This window comes from Cygnus olor, chromosome 11 (assembly GCF_009769625.2).
Source record: "Cygnus olor isolate bCygOlo1 chromosome 11, bCygOlo1.pri.v2, whole genome shotgun sequence".
NCBI lineage: Eukaryota > Metazoa > Chordata > Aves > Anseriformes > Anatidae > Cygnus > Cygnus olor.
This window is the reverse complement of record NC_049179.1, coordinates 18,766,319-18,782,860: the sequence shown is the minus strand read 5'-3', so window position 1 is coordinate 18,782,860 and position 16,542 is coordinate 18,766,319. Positions and strand designations below refer to the sequence as shown.

The window sequence follows — 16,542 nt, the reverse complement described above, 5'->3', positions numbered from 1 at the left end:
GTGAAAGCAGAGTCTGACCCAGTGGAATCGTCATGGACAAGAGCTGCAGGCAGAACTCCAATTACTTGTAATTGGAAGATGGTGGGGGTACTGAGTCCTTCCAGGGAATCGTGCTATAAAGAGACAGTGGAAAAGGCAGGGTTTCTTCCCAGTGTTAATTTGTTGTTCTAAATGACACCTACTATAAAAACAGTTTCAGATTTTGATTGCAGATTGCATTACTGTTTACTCAATAATTTTATTGAAGTCTGTGACCAAATCACGCTGGATGTGCAGAAACAAGCACTTAGGTTGAACGCTAACTTCAGCTCTCTCCTTTTGCTTGCAGAGAGATACAGTAACCTACCTGAAGGTCCATCTCTGCCAGGCTAATTAACATTCGTGCTATGAATCTTTGCCAAAAGCCAACTGGGACAAAACTCATCTTGAAGACCCTTTGGACTGTGTTTGTAGTCTGGTGGCAGAACCCGTGGATATCTAATGCTGGCTTGGTAGGAAGCAGATGAGGGAGGAGGTACCTGAAACAAATCAAATTCAACAGCTCAAATTTTAGCTACAGCTTGTAACAGTGAGTACTTTGTTACTGGATAATAAGGCAATTCAGTCTCCAAAGAGATTTTTAATGGCACAGCCTACTGCATATAAAAAAGCTTTTAGACTAAAGGCACTGCAGCAATACATGAAGTTCATTTACACTATGGAAGTAAGCAGAGGCAAAACAGACATGACATAATTCAGCCAGGGCTATTGGACAGGGCTAAAATTGATGTAATCAGCAGGACGTTTGTGTAATTACAAATTAAATGCATTAAAATATAGCAGTCATTAGAACAGCTGTGATGTTGAGACTCATTCAGACTTGGTATCTTTACTACTGTGCTCCGGTAGTAAACAGAGAATTACAGCTGTGCTGCTACATGGAACAGGAGATAAATGCAAAAACAACATACAGCAGCTCAGCCTCTGTAAGCCCAGAGGGTGGGAGGTGGCAACGAGACATTTATGGGCTGCAGGGACTGCTCTGGCTCTCATCCTAGTCCCAAGAATTAGAGCATCTTATGCGTCACCATGACAGTGTTTCCTGCTGTACCATGCTGCAGCTGATGGACTCCCTGACACGTCCCTGACAAACTCCTACAAGCAAGAGCTCACTGTGCCAGGCTGATGCCAGCACCTTTGCTCCACCTCCTCCTGCGGGCAGGTTTTAGGTCCAGCAGTGGATCTTTTCCCAAGTGTGGGAGGAGACTCAGTGCTACTAGAGTCCAACTCATCCGAAGTAACAGCTACGCTGGGGTAGAGGCCCACAAAGTTTTCAAATTATTTTCAGATCTCTCAGTAAGCACAGAATATTCATTTGTGCTGATCTTCAGTATTTGGGAAGCTAAAAACTTTTGGAAGACTAAAACTGTTTTGAAAACTATGAGCTTATGGCTTTCAATACCTGCCAATAAATCCCTTAGCAGTGATACTCTTCTGCACCAAATACGTTCCAAGATGCTTATACGATCAAAAATTGGGCCAAATCACATTTGGTTGTAAGCAGAAACACTGCTCAGTGTTGAGCCTGAGAAAATTTGTCGGCATCTGGGGCTCATCATCGATGGGCATAATGACAGCAATGAGGCAAACAGCCAAGGGACTTGACCAAAGTAACAGTGACAGGGACTACACACACAACTAGAACTAATGCTGGGTCCAAATCCAATGCTTTAAGCCTATCACGTTTTCTTTCTAGCAGCTGCAGTACTCTGTAAAAACTGAAAAATCAGCTCAGAAAAAATAGCCATCACTAGACAACAGCTTTCTCCATATGTTCCAGTCCATAACATCTGATGATGTTTTACATGATCAAATTATCCCTTCCATAAAAACATCTCTGGAATGTAAAACTGATAAAAATTTCTCTTCGCTTACAAATTACAATAAGAACGGTCATATTTTCAATCCTTTTTTTTTGCAAGCAGATCAAAGCTAACTTATATGCACCTTAAGCAGGAAAGTGGAGTGCATCAAGTTTCCCCTGTAAAGGTAGTTGATGCGTTGTATGACAGCCAATAAATTTTCCTCAGCACATCAAAGAAAGGGTCTAGGAGTGTTAGAAGCAAGAAGGCCAATAAGGCCCTCCTGGACCACAACTATATAGTGGATTATAATACAGATGGAGATTCGATGCTTTTGAACAACAGCCAATGCAAATTTTGAAAATATGTGAAACATGCCCCCATCCACCCTTTCAGAACAGAAACTGGCAGCTGCCTTCTCTCCTGACTGCACAGAAATCCTACCTGGCAATCTAGACAATAGTTGCAGAAGCACAGTAACAAATAACTGCTCTGTGTCTGGCTAGTACATTAAATTAATCCAACCTGCTATAGCTACAGCTCGTCAGTGGGAAGAATATTCTGTTAATGTGGCTTGGATCGCTCTAAAAAAGATTGGGCAGGCCATGGAAAAGCAGTTTCCTTGTTCCCGAGGCACAGACAATGTAATTGCCTTGGAGAAAAATGGCAGATAGTGACAAGGAGCCCAAAAGGCACTCTGGACTAAGCAGAAACATTGCTGCTTTATCTGTGTTAAGCCTGAGAAAATTTGTTGGCATCCGGGACTGGATAAGTGACAGGCATAATGACAGCACAGAGAATGCTGCACTTGTGCTGGCATTCAGAGCTCCCGAGAGGCTCAGAGCGATGCAGCCGTGCTGTCCTGGAAGGGCAAGGAAGTGAAATGAAAATGCCACATCAGAAGTGCAATACGACGATCGTTTCACCGTTAACCCAACAACAGGCGGTCGCCAAGCAGATGGGAGAGAGAAAAATAGCAGGGAACTCTGCCCAGAGGAAAAGAGATCAGGGGGCGGGAGGGAGAAGGATTCATTAACATTTAAAGAGAAGGAGGTTTTCTACACCATTTCTAGGAAAACTATTGATCAACACCTTTGGATGAGGCTAAAAAAAATAAAACAAGAAAATCACTTTGCTACTGAAGCTGCAATTTCCTGATTTCACTAGAAATAAATTATAGTGCTTTCAGGCCGACATATTTATTGACTACCCAAGGTTTTCTGCCCTAGCCTGAAGCAAGGATCACTCATTGGAAGCAGATGACTCCAGCTCATCTCCATTTCAGGCCCAGCAGCCACAAGCCCCACATCCTCTCTCAGCTGCGGCTGTGCCAGCCAAGCACTTACAGCTCCCACCTGCTCATCACCACATCCCTGCTGGTGTCACTGCCCCTCCGTGCTGGTGGTCGAGCCATCCCCGAGTGTCCCTTACCCCGTCAGTCTTAATGCACTGAGTGGGCTCAGACCTGCTTTGGAAAGTTTTCACACCGGCCTAGCTTGTTTGGACCAAAGGATGCTCATGCCGGCCTTTCCAAGGAAAGGAAATACAGCCCAAATGGATGGGTGTCTTCCATTACACTGCTTAAAGCACTCAAATATTTTATCACAACAGGATCCTTGTCAAGACTATTGCTTACAGTGACAAAGCCTGTTAACATCCACTGATTAAATGGCCATTTTTCTCCAGTCTGGCCAAGCCTCTCTAATTACCAACCTACCTGTTATTGGCTACCGGCAGCGCAATTTCGAACTTGGCCAAGAACTGGAAGTACTGTTCTTCAGTTTGTTCAGTGAAGCCCGTCCCTACCAGCAGCATCCTGAGATCTTCTGCTCTGATAACTCCATTCTTAGCAACAGACTTCGAGCTCTTGATGTTGAAAATCCTCTGCAGACACTCTGAGAGCCAGACAGGGTCGAGGAAGTAGAGATTTCTCAGGCCGTGGCTTGTGTCTGGGAAATGCAGTAGTGTACCCGTTTCTATGAGAAAATTAATTGCTGCAAAAAAAATACAGAATTGTAGATCAGTAATAGGCCAACATTAGGAAAATACAGTGAAGATGAGGAAGACTAGGAGGCACTCTGGGTAGCTTTATCCACACCAGCTATAGTCAGCATGAATAACGTGAGAATAAGAGCCAAGAGAATAACATGTATCTGGGGAACACTTCAATTGGTCACATGTATTAATTACCAAGAAATCACCAGTCTGCTGTGACCTACCGGTTTGCAAGTCTTCATAGTCTTTGATATCATTTCCAGGGTTTTGCTCAATGATCATCTCTATTTGTCTGTCTGTTAAATACTGTACATCATCATTCTGACTTCTTTTATGCTGTTCCGCAAGGACAGCTTCTTGAAGACTGAGGTAACTTCGTGGTATCTGCAAGCCACGTGAGAAAAACAGCAGAATCAATATTAGACAGCAATCACTCTGCTGGTGATGAACTGTCTAAGCTGTCTCCCCTTTACAGGGATCTTGAAGTGATGGCTTTTTCCAAAGCAGTTCTGTATACTTCACCCACCTTTTGTGGCAGCAGTAAGTCCCAAAGTTCACCTCCCAGTCCCAAACCAACCCCCCAGGAAGCCCGTCTTTGGTAAGGATCACTGCTGGAAAGCACAGTTCTCACCAATCTCCCAGCCAGTTTCTGTGAGCAAATTGAGCTGCCAACATCCTTCATGTTGCAAGTGACGTGAAAAATCAGCTGTCGGAGTCCATCGAGGCCTTCCAGAGTCTTACATGAGAGCTCACTGCAAAAGTCATGCAAGGGGGAGGATTACCAAACCTTATCAGCACACCGCCTCCCTTTCCAGGCTCACTTTCTCTTATCACTGCCTAAGTTTCCTGTGTCAAATGAATGGGAGGAAGGCTGTCAGTGAGCATTTTTAGTTTGGAGAAAAATACTAAGAAGCCTGGAAAAGATATATTAAGCCAAACTGCATGCTTCATTCTCTGCATGCTGCTCTTCTATCCCCTAATGCACTCTGACCTATGGGGACTTCCTTGGCAGACCAACCAAAGCCATCACCTTTTTTCCCTTCAGTGCTGCACACATCCTGGAAGGGTCTGCAAGAATGAGGAAAATGCTGTGCTCCAGCAACCACTGGAGACGAGTCTGGTCCTCAGATCAAAGAGACATGATGATGACTACCAGACACCTTTTCCCACCCTCATTCCGGCCCTCGCTCAGCTGGGTCCCGTTATCTGGGAATTGATGCTTAGATCCTGAAAGCTGGCCTCCATCCTCTCTTTAACAGCTAAAAACCTGTTCTCTCCAACTCTTGCTATTTCTGGCCTTTTTTTGTGGGCCGGATAAGAACAGTTCTGTTCCACTCTCCTCAACAAAAGGTCTTTCTAACTGATCCCACACATGTTCCTGAGGCCGACAGAAAATGGTTTTCTAAAGATTTATCTTAAACCTCAGCCATGAGTCACGCTGGGAAGTGTATGCTCACTGGGATGCTGGAGGACCAGCACTGATGAAGGCACCCTGGGCTCACCCACACAAGGCTTTCACAACACTCCTCGCACTCCTCCAGCACTGCTCCATGCAGATGGATGACAGGGAGTGAAGGAGACTGTCTGCAGTGGGCACGGGAAGGAGGAGGCAGGAAATTGGGCAGAATGCTGGCTGGGAGAAAATGCAGGAGAAAGGAAGGTAAAGAAGGGGAATGTGCAGGATGCGGGGTAGGTGAAAGAAAGCCTCCTTGAGAAAGGATGAATGAAATCATGGTATCGTGCTCTGTGGTGATGGGAAAAGACCTCTGAGGAGACTGAACCACAAAGCTTTCTCTCTCACGCCGTGCTTCTGTGTGCCTCGAACTGGGTCCCTGGTACTTGTAACCAGAGCCAGATGAAAGAGCCAGCTGGGGTGCCTGGTGCAGCGCCTGCCTTTGCAGAACAGAGTGTGGGAGGTCTCCTGACGGCTTTGCCAGGCAGCAGATGCAAAGCGCGATGGGACATAGCAGCACCCTTCTTTACTTGCCAGCTGCCACCTGCTCATGCCCCAGGCATTGGCAATTTCACACTGTTTGGAGCTGGTTGGTGCCAGCCGGTTGCATCCATGCTCCCTCTGTGCTGTGCACTCCCCTGGCTGACAGACCCGCTTCTTTCCCAGCCAGAGAAGCCTCCTCGCCCTCGGGGCGTTCTCCATCAGAAGAAGGGAGGGAGCTGTGTCAGACTCCATGGCCTGACACGGATCTGCCAGACAGCACAGCCCCTCTGTTACCACATGCAGAGAACTCAAACGGCACAGGTTTGGACTGCCAGGGGCTCAGGAGGCTGACTCACTGCTTGCACTGTGAACACTGCCACGCTCAGGTAGCGAGAAGTTCCCATGCAGCCTCCCCTGCCAAACCCTGCAGCACCCACCACGTAACAGTCATGCTTGGTAAAGTAAGCTTTGCAGCATTAATTACTCAATCTGCTTGTTCTCTCCCTGTGACTAATTAATAAGCTGTATCTCCATTTAACCAGTGAGGAAGCTGAGCAGAGCAGGAGCACTGAAACAGGTGTACCAAGGTCATGACTTTGGAGCTTCCAGCTCTCAGACCCACGATCAGACCCCTGAGCTGCACTGAACTTCTCTCTGATTATACTACATTATCCCAATCAAAAATAGATGAAATGCCACGCTGACGACTCTTCAAATCAGTTCCGTTGCCAAGGAGATCAAGGATTACAAAATTGTTCAAAGTGACATAAAATAGAGTGACTGAGCTTCATAAAGGCACAGATACTTACTGCAGGTGCTTGAATGTGATATCTGGGAAGCCAGTTGCTCTGGATCCAGAGGGAGACCGACAGAGAGCCAGGACATATGCCCTCAGAGTTGCTATCCTCTCAACACGGAACTTAGTTTCAATTAAATCAAGGTGTGTTCCTACCACTAACACCGCTGAATTTGGAGCTTTGGCCTGTAAGAGAAAACAGTGACAATGATCTCATCTACATTATGTCATGGTACATTCAGTAAGGACATGTGAAAAGTATAATATCTAACGGGGAGTCAAACACATGAATAAAATGCGTAATATACAAATAAAATGAAGGCAATCTGTCTCGGCAGCTTGACAATAGTAAAAAGTGGTCCGGGTGTTACAGAAGTTCTCCTACAGAACATGGCTCAATAACCCGAAGCTACTGCAGAGCAGGAAACTGTCAGTTAGGGTTTATTACATAAGGGCTCAACATAAAGAGTCATCATGTCGTATTAAGTTGCTACAAATCAGCTAAATGAAGGAAACCATTTCCACACAGACAAAGGAGAAGAAGATAGCTTAACCCGTACCTAGAAGGTCTAACTCTGATAGCCCAAAAAAGGCTACTGACATTCCAGAATGGGTATCTGGGGAAGTTATACACACATTTGCTCTGGAGGTTTATGGAGAGGTGAGATAAACTGCTAGAAATGTCTAAGTCTACCTAATCCTGAATCAGTGCAAAGGAATGGATTAGATGATCTTGTGGTTTCTTCCAACCCTTCCGTGATTTTATTACAGGGTTGGAAAGTATCCAGATTTCAGGTAACATACTGCCAATTACAATGGGATTGCACAGGCTTAAGCAGGGATCAGCCACTGGATCAAAATGACTTTGAGCACAGAAGAAAACTCAGATGCAGAACCATATGCTGATTTGCAGACAATCAATGTCTCCCTTACAGCATTCACTGAAAACTCAAATCTGAATGGCACCAAACTTGATCTCATGCAAACACAGGAGGGATGGCTGTACTGAGGCAGACCAAAGGGCCCACCTGGCCCAGTATTCTGTTTGGAGGCACAGACAGAATCTGTGTCTATACTTTTCATCAAAGTATAGGCACAAGGTAAGCATACAGAGACCTTCCCTGGTATGTTCTCCCAGGATCCAGTAGGCTGGAGGAAACCAAATTCCTGAGCATGAGATGGTATCTCTGAATTAAGAGCATCTGATGGATTTTTCTTCCACCAATCTGTTTTTTCAACCTCTGATACCCACAGCACACAGTAATCCCAACAGACCGTGCAGCTTCGTTATCCGTTGTGTTTAGGGCACTTTCTATTTTTTGTTTCAAAGCTACCATCTCCTTTGCTCATTTGATCTCTCCTAGTTCTACTGTAAAAGATAATGAACAAATACTCCCTTGGGGTTTTCACCTTATCTTCTCACGACCTAGTCTACTAAAGCCCTCCTCATTTACCTCTTTCCCAAGCTGCAGAGGCCTAATCTGTTTAATCAGTCTGCATTCAGAAACTTTTCCATACTTATAACCATCACGCTCACCTTTCTCAATATCTTTTCTGATGCTACTATGTGCTTGTTGGAGTGTGTGAAGGACACAAGCACATCATACGTTTTTGAAATACCATAATTATGTTTTCTGCTTTGTTATCTAGATTGGTTTCTGATTGCTGTTGAACATTAAGCTAATACGGTTGCAATGTCAAGATATTTCTTTGAGAGGCATTGGCTTAAAGCCCATTTCTGTGTGCATAATGTTAAGGCAGATATCAAGTAATGAACATTGAACAAAAAAACAATCAACACCAATTAACTCCCTGCAGCTCTGAGTCTCAGCTGAGAGCTGTCCGGGAGATATATACCAGTTTATCTGAATCTAGAGTGTTAAAAGCATAACCTCAAGACCAATCTGTGTCTAATCCACACAAAAAAAGAAGGTGCTTCAAAACTCCTTCAGAGCGTAGTGTGGTCAAACACTAATTCCAAAATAAGTACGTACTTAGCAAAGGTTTATAAATCAGCTTTTGTTTCATTCTCTGATGTGTGTGAGGGAGAACAAAGGAAATGATAAATTTAAACCATTAAATGCTGCGATAATGCCAACAGAGCAATGGAAAATTAATTCCAAAAGCTATGCAAAATTCATAGTTTGTGGAGTTTTTAAGAGGAGACTAAAAAGACTCTGTAATACCACATATCTATGTGCTGAGCTACTACTTGATAAACAGATACCCCAGAGTCCACCAGTGACTTCTTACCTCAATGTTCAGCAACCAGAACTGTAAGTTTGCCACAGCCTCTTCCCCCAGTGCCAAGTTCCATACAACTATGTACAATGCTTTGTCTGTGAAGAAACACTGATTGACTGTAGACATGCTTGCTGGGCCTCCGATATCCCAGACATTGAACTCCACTGAATCAACCTACTTAGACAAAGAGAAGTGTTCAAATCAAACGGTTGCAGTAAATCACAGGGAGATAATAGCTGAAGCATAAACCTACGCCTGCATAATGTATGACACAAGAAGGGTTTCAATGTCCTAATTGTGCCTCCAGGAAAGAAAAATCAACAAGCAATTGTTAAGCAAGGCTACTACTTCCCCACAGGAAATCAAGACTAATTACTTGCTGCTAAAATGATAGAGGTGCCCTTGATGCTGGTAAATCTCCAGTTAATGCTGTGGATTCTCCAGTACAAACAAGGGTCTCATTCTGAGCCCTGTATTTCACTGCATCTTGAATAGAAACTGCTTCATCCTTGTCTGTGCCACACTTAACAGGACTGCCGAAACTAGTTATCTGCCACTGCGAGGGGGAGCAGGAAGCCTCCTGCTGAAATCATTTCCACAGAGCTCAGCCCCAAGCGAGGCACACCAAATATAGGTGCCTGGGAGGTGGGAACCTTCTCAAGCCTTTCACAAACATTTCCTGCCTGTCGCTCGGAGGCTGCTGACATGTGCATGCCACAGCAGAGATGGGCACGAATTACAACTCGCTGTAATTCAGACTTGCTGACTTTCAGGGGAATGTGTGAATGGAAGTCTCTCCAGCTCAGGTTCTCCTCTGAGTAGCTCAGCACCCATTCCTCAGTGCAGGCCCACAACAGCACTACGAGGGAGAATAGCTCTCTGCTTAAATGGTATTTGAGCTTCCAGCTGCAGTAGGAAGTACCTACATACCTTGGAGGCTCTGTCTCTAAATTATTTTACCCTGGGGAAGCAAGAAGCTTGTGGATCAGCAGGAAACCCTTCTCCAGCCACCATCCTCAGAGCATCATGTAACTCCAACTGGGCCCTGTTTACTGGTCCAACTCCAAGTATTGCCTGATCCCACATGACAAGTTACTCCATGAGATTTCAGAGAGGAGTCTAAGTATCTTGGTATGGCTCTGATCTAGCACAGTCCCAGCCTGAAGTCTCCCAGGAACAGCTGGAAGAATTTCCATATTGTTTAAACCAAACCCTAACTAGCACCAGGGCTGCCTTGTGCATCCAAATGACCTTCAGCTGTGGGTGCTTGGATGGAGAAATAGATTCAGAGGTAGGGACAAAAGCCTGTTCAGCAACTTGGATCCTACTCCAGGTCTTTGACACTGTCTAGGTTTTTGTTTCATTCAATTGCTCTTCAACACAAAACGCACAGCTCTCTTCTCCCATCAGTCTTCTCTTTAAAGAGTTGGGCTGCGCTTGCTCTTTTCTTTCTGTCTCTGGCATGGCACTCTTTGCTGTAGAATAGCTGAACTCAGCAGGCTCTTCCAGCCCTTCCAAAACAGCCTGGTGGCCATGGCTCTCATCTGAGAAGTGAGAGCAATGCGTTTACACACCCTCAGTTCTGACAGGAGCTCAGGATCGGTTCTGCATACTCTAATCCTTCTGGTACTATGCAAGCAGTGGACAGAGACACCTACAAATCTCTCAAATACTTGAATAAATTCAGCACTGTCTAAATCAGTTCAGTGTGGGTTGACATAATCCCTGGATGAGCCACATGAGATTCAGAGTTTAAGGTATGCCTTAGATATCCGTAGATCACAACCAAAAGTCGGGCATCCTACCTTTCCCACACCTTTTACATTTAGAACAGTTCTGACATCAAGGGAGTGCAGCTTTAGGTATGATGTCCCATTTTGTGGCCCCAAATGAAAGGACAATCCGCTTGAGAGAAGCCGACTTAAAATATTCTCTCAAAATCAGTGACCAAAAACCACCCGAGCTGGGACAGCCAGACTTCAGGCAGTCTACAAATAGCTCTCACCATTTAGGACAAGAAGTCAAGGTTGAGTTCTCAGAAAAACAGATCTGTCCTCTAATATCAACTGCAAATGAAACAGAGGAATTGTGACAGCTCTAAACAGGTCACGTGTGAGGTCTGGTTCACAGGTAAGGGGAAACTGCTTGTTGTAAAAGGACAGGCAATTGCAGACCCCAAGGGTCACTACAAGGCTCAAGCATCTCACAGGGACTAAAGATCTTCAATTGTTTTTCACCTTTGCCTTGTGTCCCACTGGCTTGGGTAGTTCCCATTTCGTTGTACGTATGGTGGCATCGCTGTGCATCATCTGAGGGACTTTTCCTGTCTGTAGGATCTCAATCAGTGTTGACTTTCCCTGTCGCGGAGGACCGATGACGATCATCTTCATTAGCTTACACTTTTCTGCTTTGCGCAGCTGGGCTCGTAAGTACGCCAGCACTGTTTTAGGGCCTACGGGGGGGAAGCAAACAGGCTTTATCTGTGGTTAGCAGTTACAAATGTACATATGTACAGCAGAACTGCACAAAACCTACTGCTGCAGACACATCAGCTGAATTAATATTTTCCCTGGAGTTTCGCTGTGGGCTGAGACAACCCAGAGAATAAACAAAGAAACCTCTAGTGGACAAACCTGAGACAGAGACCGCAGAAAAAGGTCACTGCTTTGAGAGTCTACAATGGAGCACTGTAAGGAGAAACAAATGCTGTGGCTCGTATGCTTCAGAAGCTCAAAGGAAACATAAAATACTAATTTAGTATTGGAAAATACTCAGTTTTTCCTTCTACTTTTATGTTTCTACTTAAAATTAGATTTAGGCTTCAACAGTGTGCTGGAGAAGGAATAATTCCTAATAACTTTATTCCCACAGGATTTTCTTATTAAAACACACAAAAAAGAAGACAGTATTGTAATTGATCCAAAAACCTAGCAGCTTACAATAAAGTTACTGCGATGTGACTGTGACTGCTGATCCTAAGCACTTCAGTCTTTAGAAAGAGTGTCTAAATACCCTAAACTATACACATTCAGAGAGCAAGCCACAGAATGTATCCAGCATGCATACAAATGCAATACTTCATTTGCAGTAAGTCGTTATTGTAACATGTGATCTACCTTAAACTGATCCTATAGGCAGAGGTTAGCACTGACTATCAAACTTGCAGATATGTGTAGGAGGTTTAACCTATGCAATTTCTGTTGTTAATAGCAACAAGGACTTGGGTGCACACTGTCTTTTCGTGTTTGGGACCATTAAAAGGATGCGATTTTCATTGAATGTTCATTCAGTTTAATAAAGCACACACAGGGTCAGACTTACCCTCTTTTATGATCTCTGCAGGAACATTACTGATACTTAGTTCTTCGATATCCAGCTGCCAGAGATTAGCCAGCTGTCCAAGTTCTGGAGGAAGCTCTCGGATACCAGGGTTACTGTACAAAAACAAATAAATCTACCAACAACCAGGCTTTGTGTGTAAGTAGCTGCTCTCACAGACTCTCAGATTACACTATTCTCTCCTTGTAGAAATCTTCCATTACCATTTTAATAAGACTACTCAGCACTTTAAGAGTAATTTTCATCCTAAAAGTGATGTATAACTTCAGTTTATCCTCTGGGGCAGACAAGTGTAATCATCTTTACTGGACAGTTGAGGAAATATAAGCAAAAATGATGAGTTATTGACTCAAACACTAATAGAAGCAGACAGCAGAAAGCCAGCATTAACTAGAGGCACACTAGATTCCCAGGCCTGTGTTCAAAGCATTAGATCATCTTCCCTGATTTAAAAGGTTGGCTTCCTCCTTATCTAAAGCAAATGATGGGCACCGTTCGAACAAGGGGCTGACTATTTCCAGCTTTTTGACTTCAAAAGCACTGGACATCTGGGGTGGGGCTCCGCAGAAGACTGGTCACTAAAACAACATGGAAATAATACTGCATAGCTTTTCCAGAACATGGACTTACTTTCCTAAATAAAGTTCTGTTAAACCTTTTAGAAGGCAAACGGACTGCGGGACAGATTCCAGCTGATTGTCGTTCAGATAAAGGACTTCCAGAGAATCACTCAGAAATGCTGGAAACTCCAAAAAAGGACCTGAAACAAGACAGGAAACAAATTGCACCTTTAAAACATAACAGGCACCAAGGCTCTGTACCAAGAACTTTCACCTTAACTTTGTAGGCAGGACATGAGGTCATGTTCCTTGGCAGGAACCACCACAAAGCAACAGCAGAAAAGCAAACAGCCTTCAAGAGGGACCAAACTTCAACGCTCACATCTCAAATTTTTAAAGCCATGGTGATGCGCATGTTTGAAGGTGACAGTCTCCAGGACCTTTGAGGTGCCAAGGGAGGAACTCCAGGCCTGCCAAGATAACTATACTTCAGAGCATGAGTGGCATTTAGTTTCTCGTTGTTGAATAACTGCTAACACCTTGCCAACTGCCCCTATTCCAGCCTGACAGCTCGCAGTGAAAGGGCATACCAAAGGCACATGTGTTTCTCAACATGTTTTTTCCATGTTGTGCAAGTAAAGCCCCAAACTGGGCAGAATTTACCTTCGGGCCCCCATGTTGCATCCTGGAGCAATATATGGTGAATCAAGTCAGTAACATCAGAGAAGAAAACCCAAACTGCAGTTGACATACCGCTACCCTATGTCACCTCTAACACACAGCCTGCATTTGCCCCTGTTCTGTTTTATACTGCAAGATCTTACGGCACTTCAGCCTTCCTATACGGCTGAGCAGAAACTAGCTTATTTTGGGAGCAACCCAAGCAATAATAGCGACACTGCATGGCTGACTTGCTGTTGCTGGAAAGGATCAGACAAAGGGAAATTCATCTGGTTCCAAAGAGCATCATTTTGCTCCACAAATTACTCCAGGGATGGTGGCATGAAAAGCTGCCATGAATTGTATTGCTGTCTTAAGACTGTCACATATATCTACCAAGAAGCATCGTGAAGTCAAGGCAAATTCGGCTACACAGGGACATGCAGATTTTGAGTCTCTGATTAGGAAAGTACAAGCAGCACCATCTGCTGCCTCTGCAGTCTGTAAAAGCAACTCGGAGATGTGATACACATCCTTCCTCAAGGATGGAACAGTTGTACTTCCACCACGATCTTCCTCCCTTACAGAGAAGGCTTGAAGAACTGTAACTAGATTTAGCCAGAAAAGAGAAAGAAAAGAAAATGGAAGAGGTTTTCACCGGAGAAAGTTCCCCAGTTCTAATTTTAACAGCGTTTCAGGCCTGAGCTATGATCAGGAAGATAGAGACCCACTGTCTGCAGGGGTGTTCACATACGTGACAGGACTGTCTGCTGTGGGCAGGGTGTCACAGTCTGCCTTTGAGTTTTCAAATAAAAAATCATCTCTGAGATTATTTTAGGAGAACTGCAGGCTTATTCATGGATTCAATTTACTTCCTTTCTGGCTCATCACTGGACTTAAACTTTTCATTGTTCCTCTTCAGTGCACACCTAGGCACAGACAGATTTAGTCCCTCTTGGACACGTAGAAGCAAACACCTAAAATAGTAGCAATACTCTCAATTCACTAAGAAGTCCAAAGTGAAAAGGACTGTACAGTATTGGAAGCAAGCTCAAGGTGTTTATGAATTGCAATTATTTATTCATGAGTTATTTATGACTTCTCTGGCTTGAGCTCAAATTTTCTCTTAAAGAACTGTAGAAAAATTAAAACAAATCCCATCTTGAAAATATATTTTTGGATGAGTAAATGCCACCAACACCACGTGCGTGTGCAAGAAGTTATTCTGAGACTTATCAAACAGGTACAGTGAGCATCCATAAATTCTTCTCTTTAAATAATCTAGACTTGTGTAAACACCTTTGTTGGTAAAATCATATGGAAACCTGCCCCCACCTCGCTAGAAGATTTCTGTGAGCCACTGATGTATTCCAACTTCTGTTTTCTCTTGTTCTTTAAATTCTTGGCCACATCCTCTAGTCTCACCAAGCTATACTTGGCACAGGAACAGAGAGAAAAGGATGAGCTGGCTTTGCTCTGTCTCTGTGGCTCTTCAAACCATGGCACCAGCCAGGTGGGCTACCCTGTGCCCTGCCACAACCCAAGGCAACCTCAGGCACCGCTGAGTTGCACCAGGGTATTACGTGCCAAGGTTTTGCAAATGTTACGAATGCAGAGTCCATTCTCTTCTGCCTTATGCAGAGGGGTTATGCTGGGTTTGCAGAACTTTCCATTAGGACAGCAATTCCCTTGTAGTGCTGGTTTTAGCTGTGCCCTTTGCACTCTGCCTACTACTTCTGCCCTCCTCTCCCCCTTGGGAAAAGCTGCTGAAGCTGTTCACAGAGGAGGTCCGAGGATACGTCAAGACTCTACAGATTGGCAAGATTCAGACTCCTTCCAATTCTTCCGTGTTCAGGATTTCACTGATATTATAGCATTTCCATTCCAACTTTCCATCTCCTACTTGCAAAACAGCATAGTCCAACCCTTTCTCCTCATTTGGGTGCTCATACATGACTTGCTGCACAGCAGCCTCTACTTCCACAGAGGTATTGGGGCATGACTAGTTTTACCTGGAGATCCAGGTAGACCCTCTGCCTCCCAGATGGACAGACTGCATGTTAGGACAAACACTGCTATGGCTATACATATTCCCTTATTATAACTTGGTGCACTGACCAGTTTTACCTATTCACATTGATGCGAATGCACATTTTTCAGGGGAACTCACTACGAAAGCAATTGCAGGAGGGTCTTTCCCTCCCATGAGCAGCTGAGGACTGCTCTGCTGTGCGTCACAAAAATGCCAGCTCTATTCCACTCTGTGATTCTCAAAGACCGCTTTAGAGCAAGTAATTCTGCAGGCAGTTCAGAATGAGAAAGCTCTCCAAGTGATTTAAAATAAAGCAAACAAACAAAAGAAATGCAGATGACTCTCACAGTGAGCAGGAAGCTGTAAAAAATATATTCAAATATTTCTTTGTTCTCTCTGGTATTTCATGTGTGCTAAATCCAGGACATCTCCTGTGCTCTGCTACAAACTTCAGGGGCAAATCACAGAGACAGGGGAAAATATGCTATTTGCAAATTCAACAACAGAAACAATCCTAAGAGTAACTAATTACGGGTTAGTTTCCCTTCAATACACCAGTTAGTGCTCTGGCTAAAAAGAATAATTTTCTCCAACAGAATAAAAGTTCTATGAAAGAAACAGGTCTTACCCATTCTTCACCTTCGTATGTTGATGGTAGGAACCAGCTGCACTGCTTCTTTAGAAATATTTTATCTGAACACATTTTCTCTTTATTTAAGTGCAATTGCACTTAAAATTGCAGTTGAATTTATGCTGATCTTCCCCCAGGCAAACTCCACAGATTCCTGCTGCTTCACAGCCCACCTCAGCCCCACTCTCAGCATTTGCACCGCTGCGCACCTTACCTGCCTCTGGGCCACAACGCACCCTGCTCCTCGTGGTGAAAAAGGGAATCCGCTTTGTTTTAAATCCCTCGTCGTTCCTGTCACCAAGACAAAATGGCAGCATGTGGAAAAGTGAGCTTAGATGTGGCAGTTGAGAACTGTGCTGGAGCTCTGTGCCCGTGCCAGATGCAGAGCAGAGCTGGACCCTACCCAAGGCTGTGGGATGCACAGCATGGTTCTTACGGGTTCCTTTCTGGTTTTGAGGGTATTGAAACCCGCTGTGCAATCACAGAGCTAGACTCCACCAACACTTGT

General features: G+C 44.3%; 1 protein-coding gene across 1 annotated transcript in view; it reads right to left on the bottom strand.

Moving 5' to 3' along the window:
- The window catches only part of LRRK1 (leucine rich repeat kinase 1), a 76,610-nt gene that overhangs the window by 22,313 nt on the left and 37,755 nt on the right, over window positions 1-16,542 (bottom strand). The window contains 10 exon segments of the mRNA XM_040569486.1: window positions 347-518; window positions 3,559-3,835; window positions 4,061-4,220; window positions 4,468-4,588; window positions 6,582-6,754; window positions 8,822-8,986; window positions 11,050-11,264; window positions 12,134-12,246; window positions 12,782-12,911; window positions 16,249-16,325. Of these exon segments, the coding sequence (XP_040425420.1) occupies window positions 347-518; window positions 3,559-3,835; window positions 4,061-4,220; window positions 4,468-4,588; window positions 6,582-6,754; window positions 8,822-8,986; window positions 11,050-11,264; window positions 12,134-12,246; window positions 12,782-12,911; window positions 16,249-16,325 (1,603 nt within the window).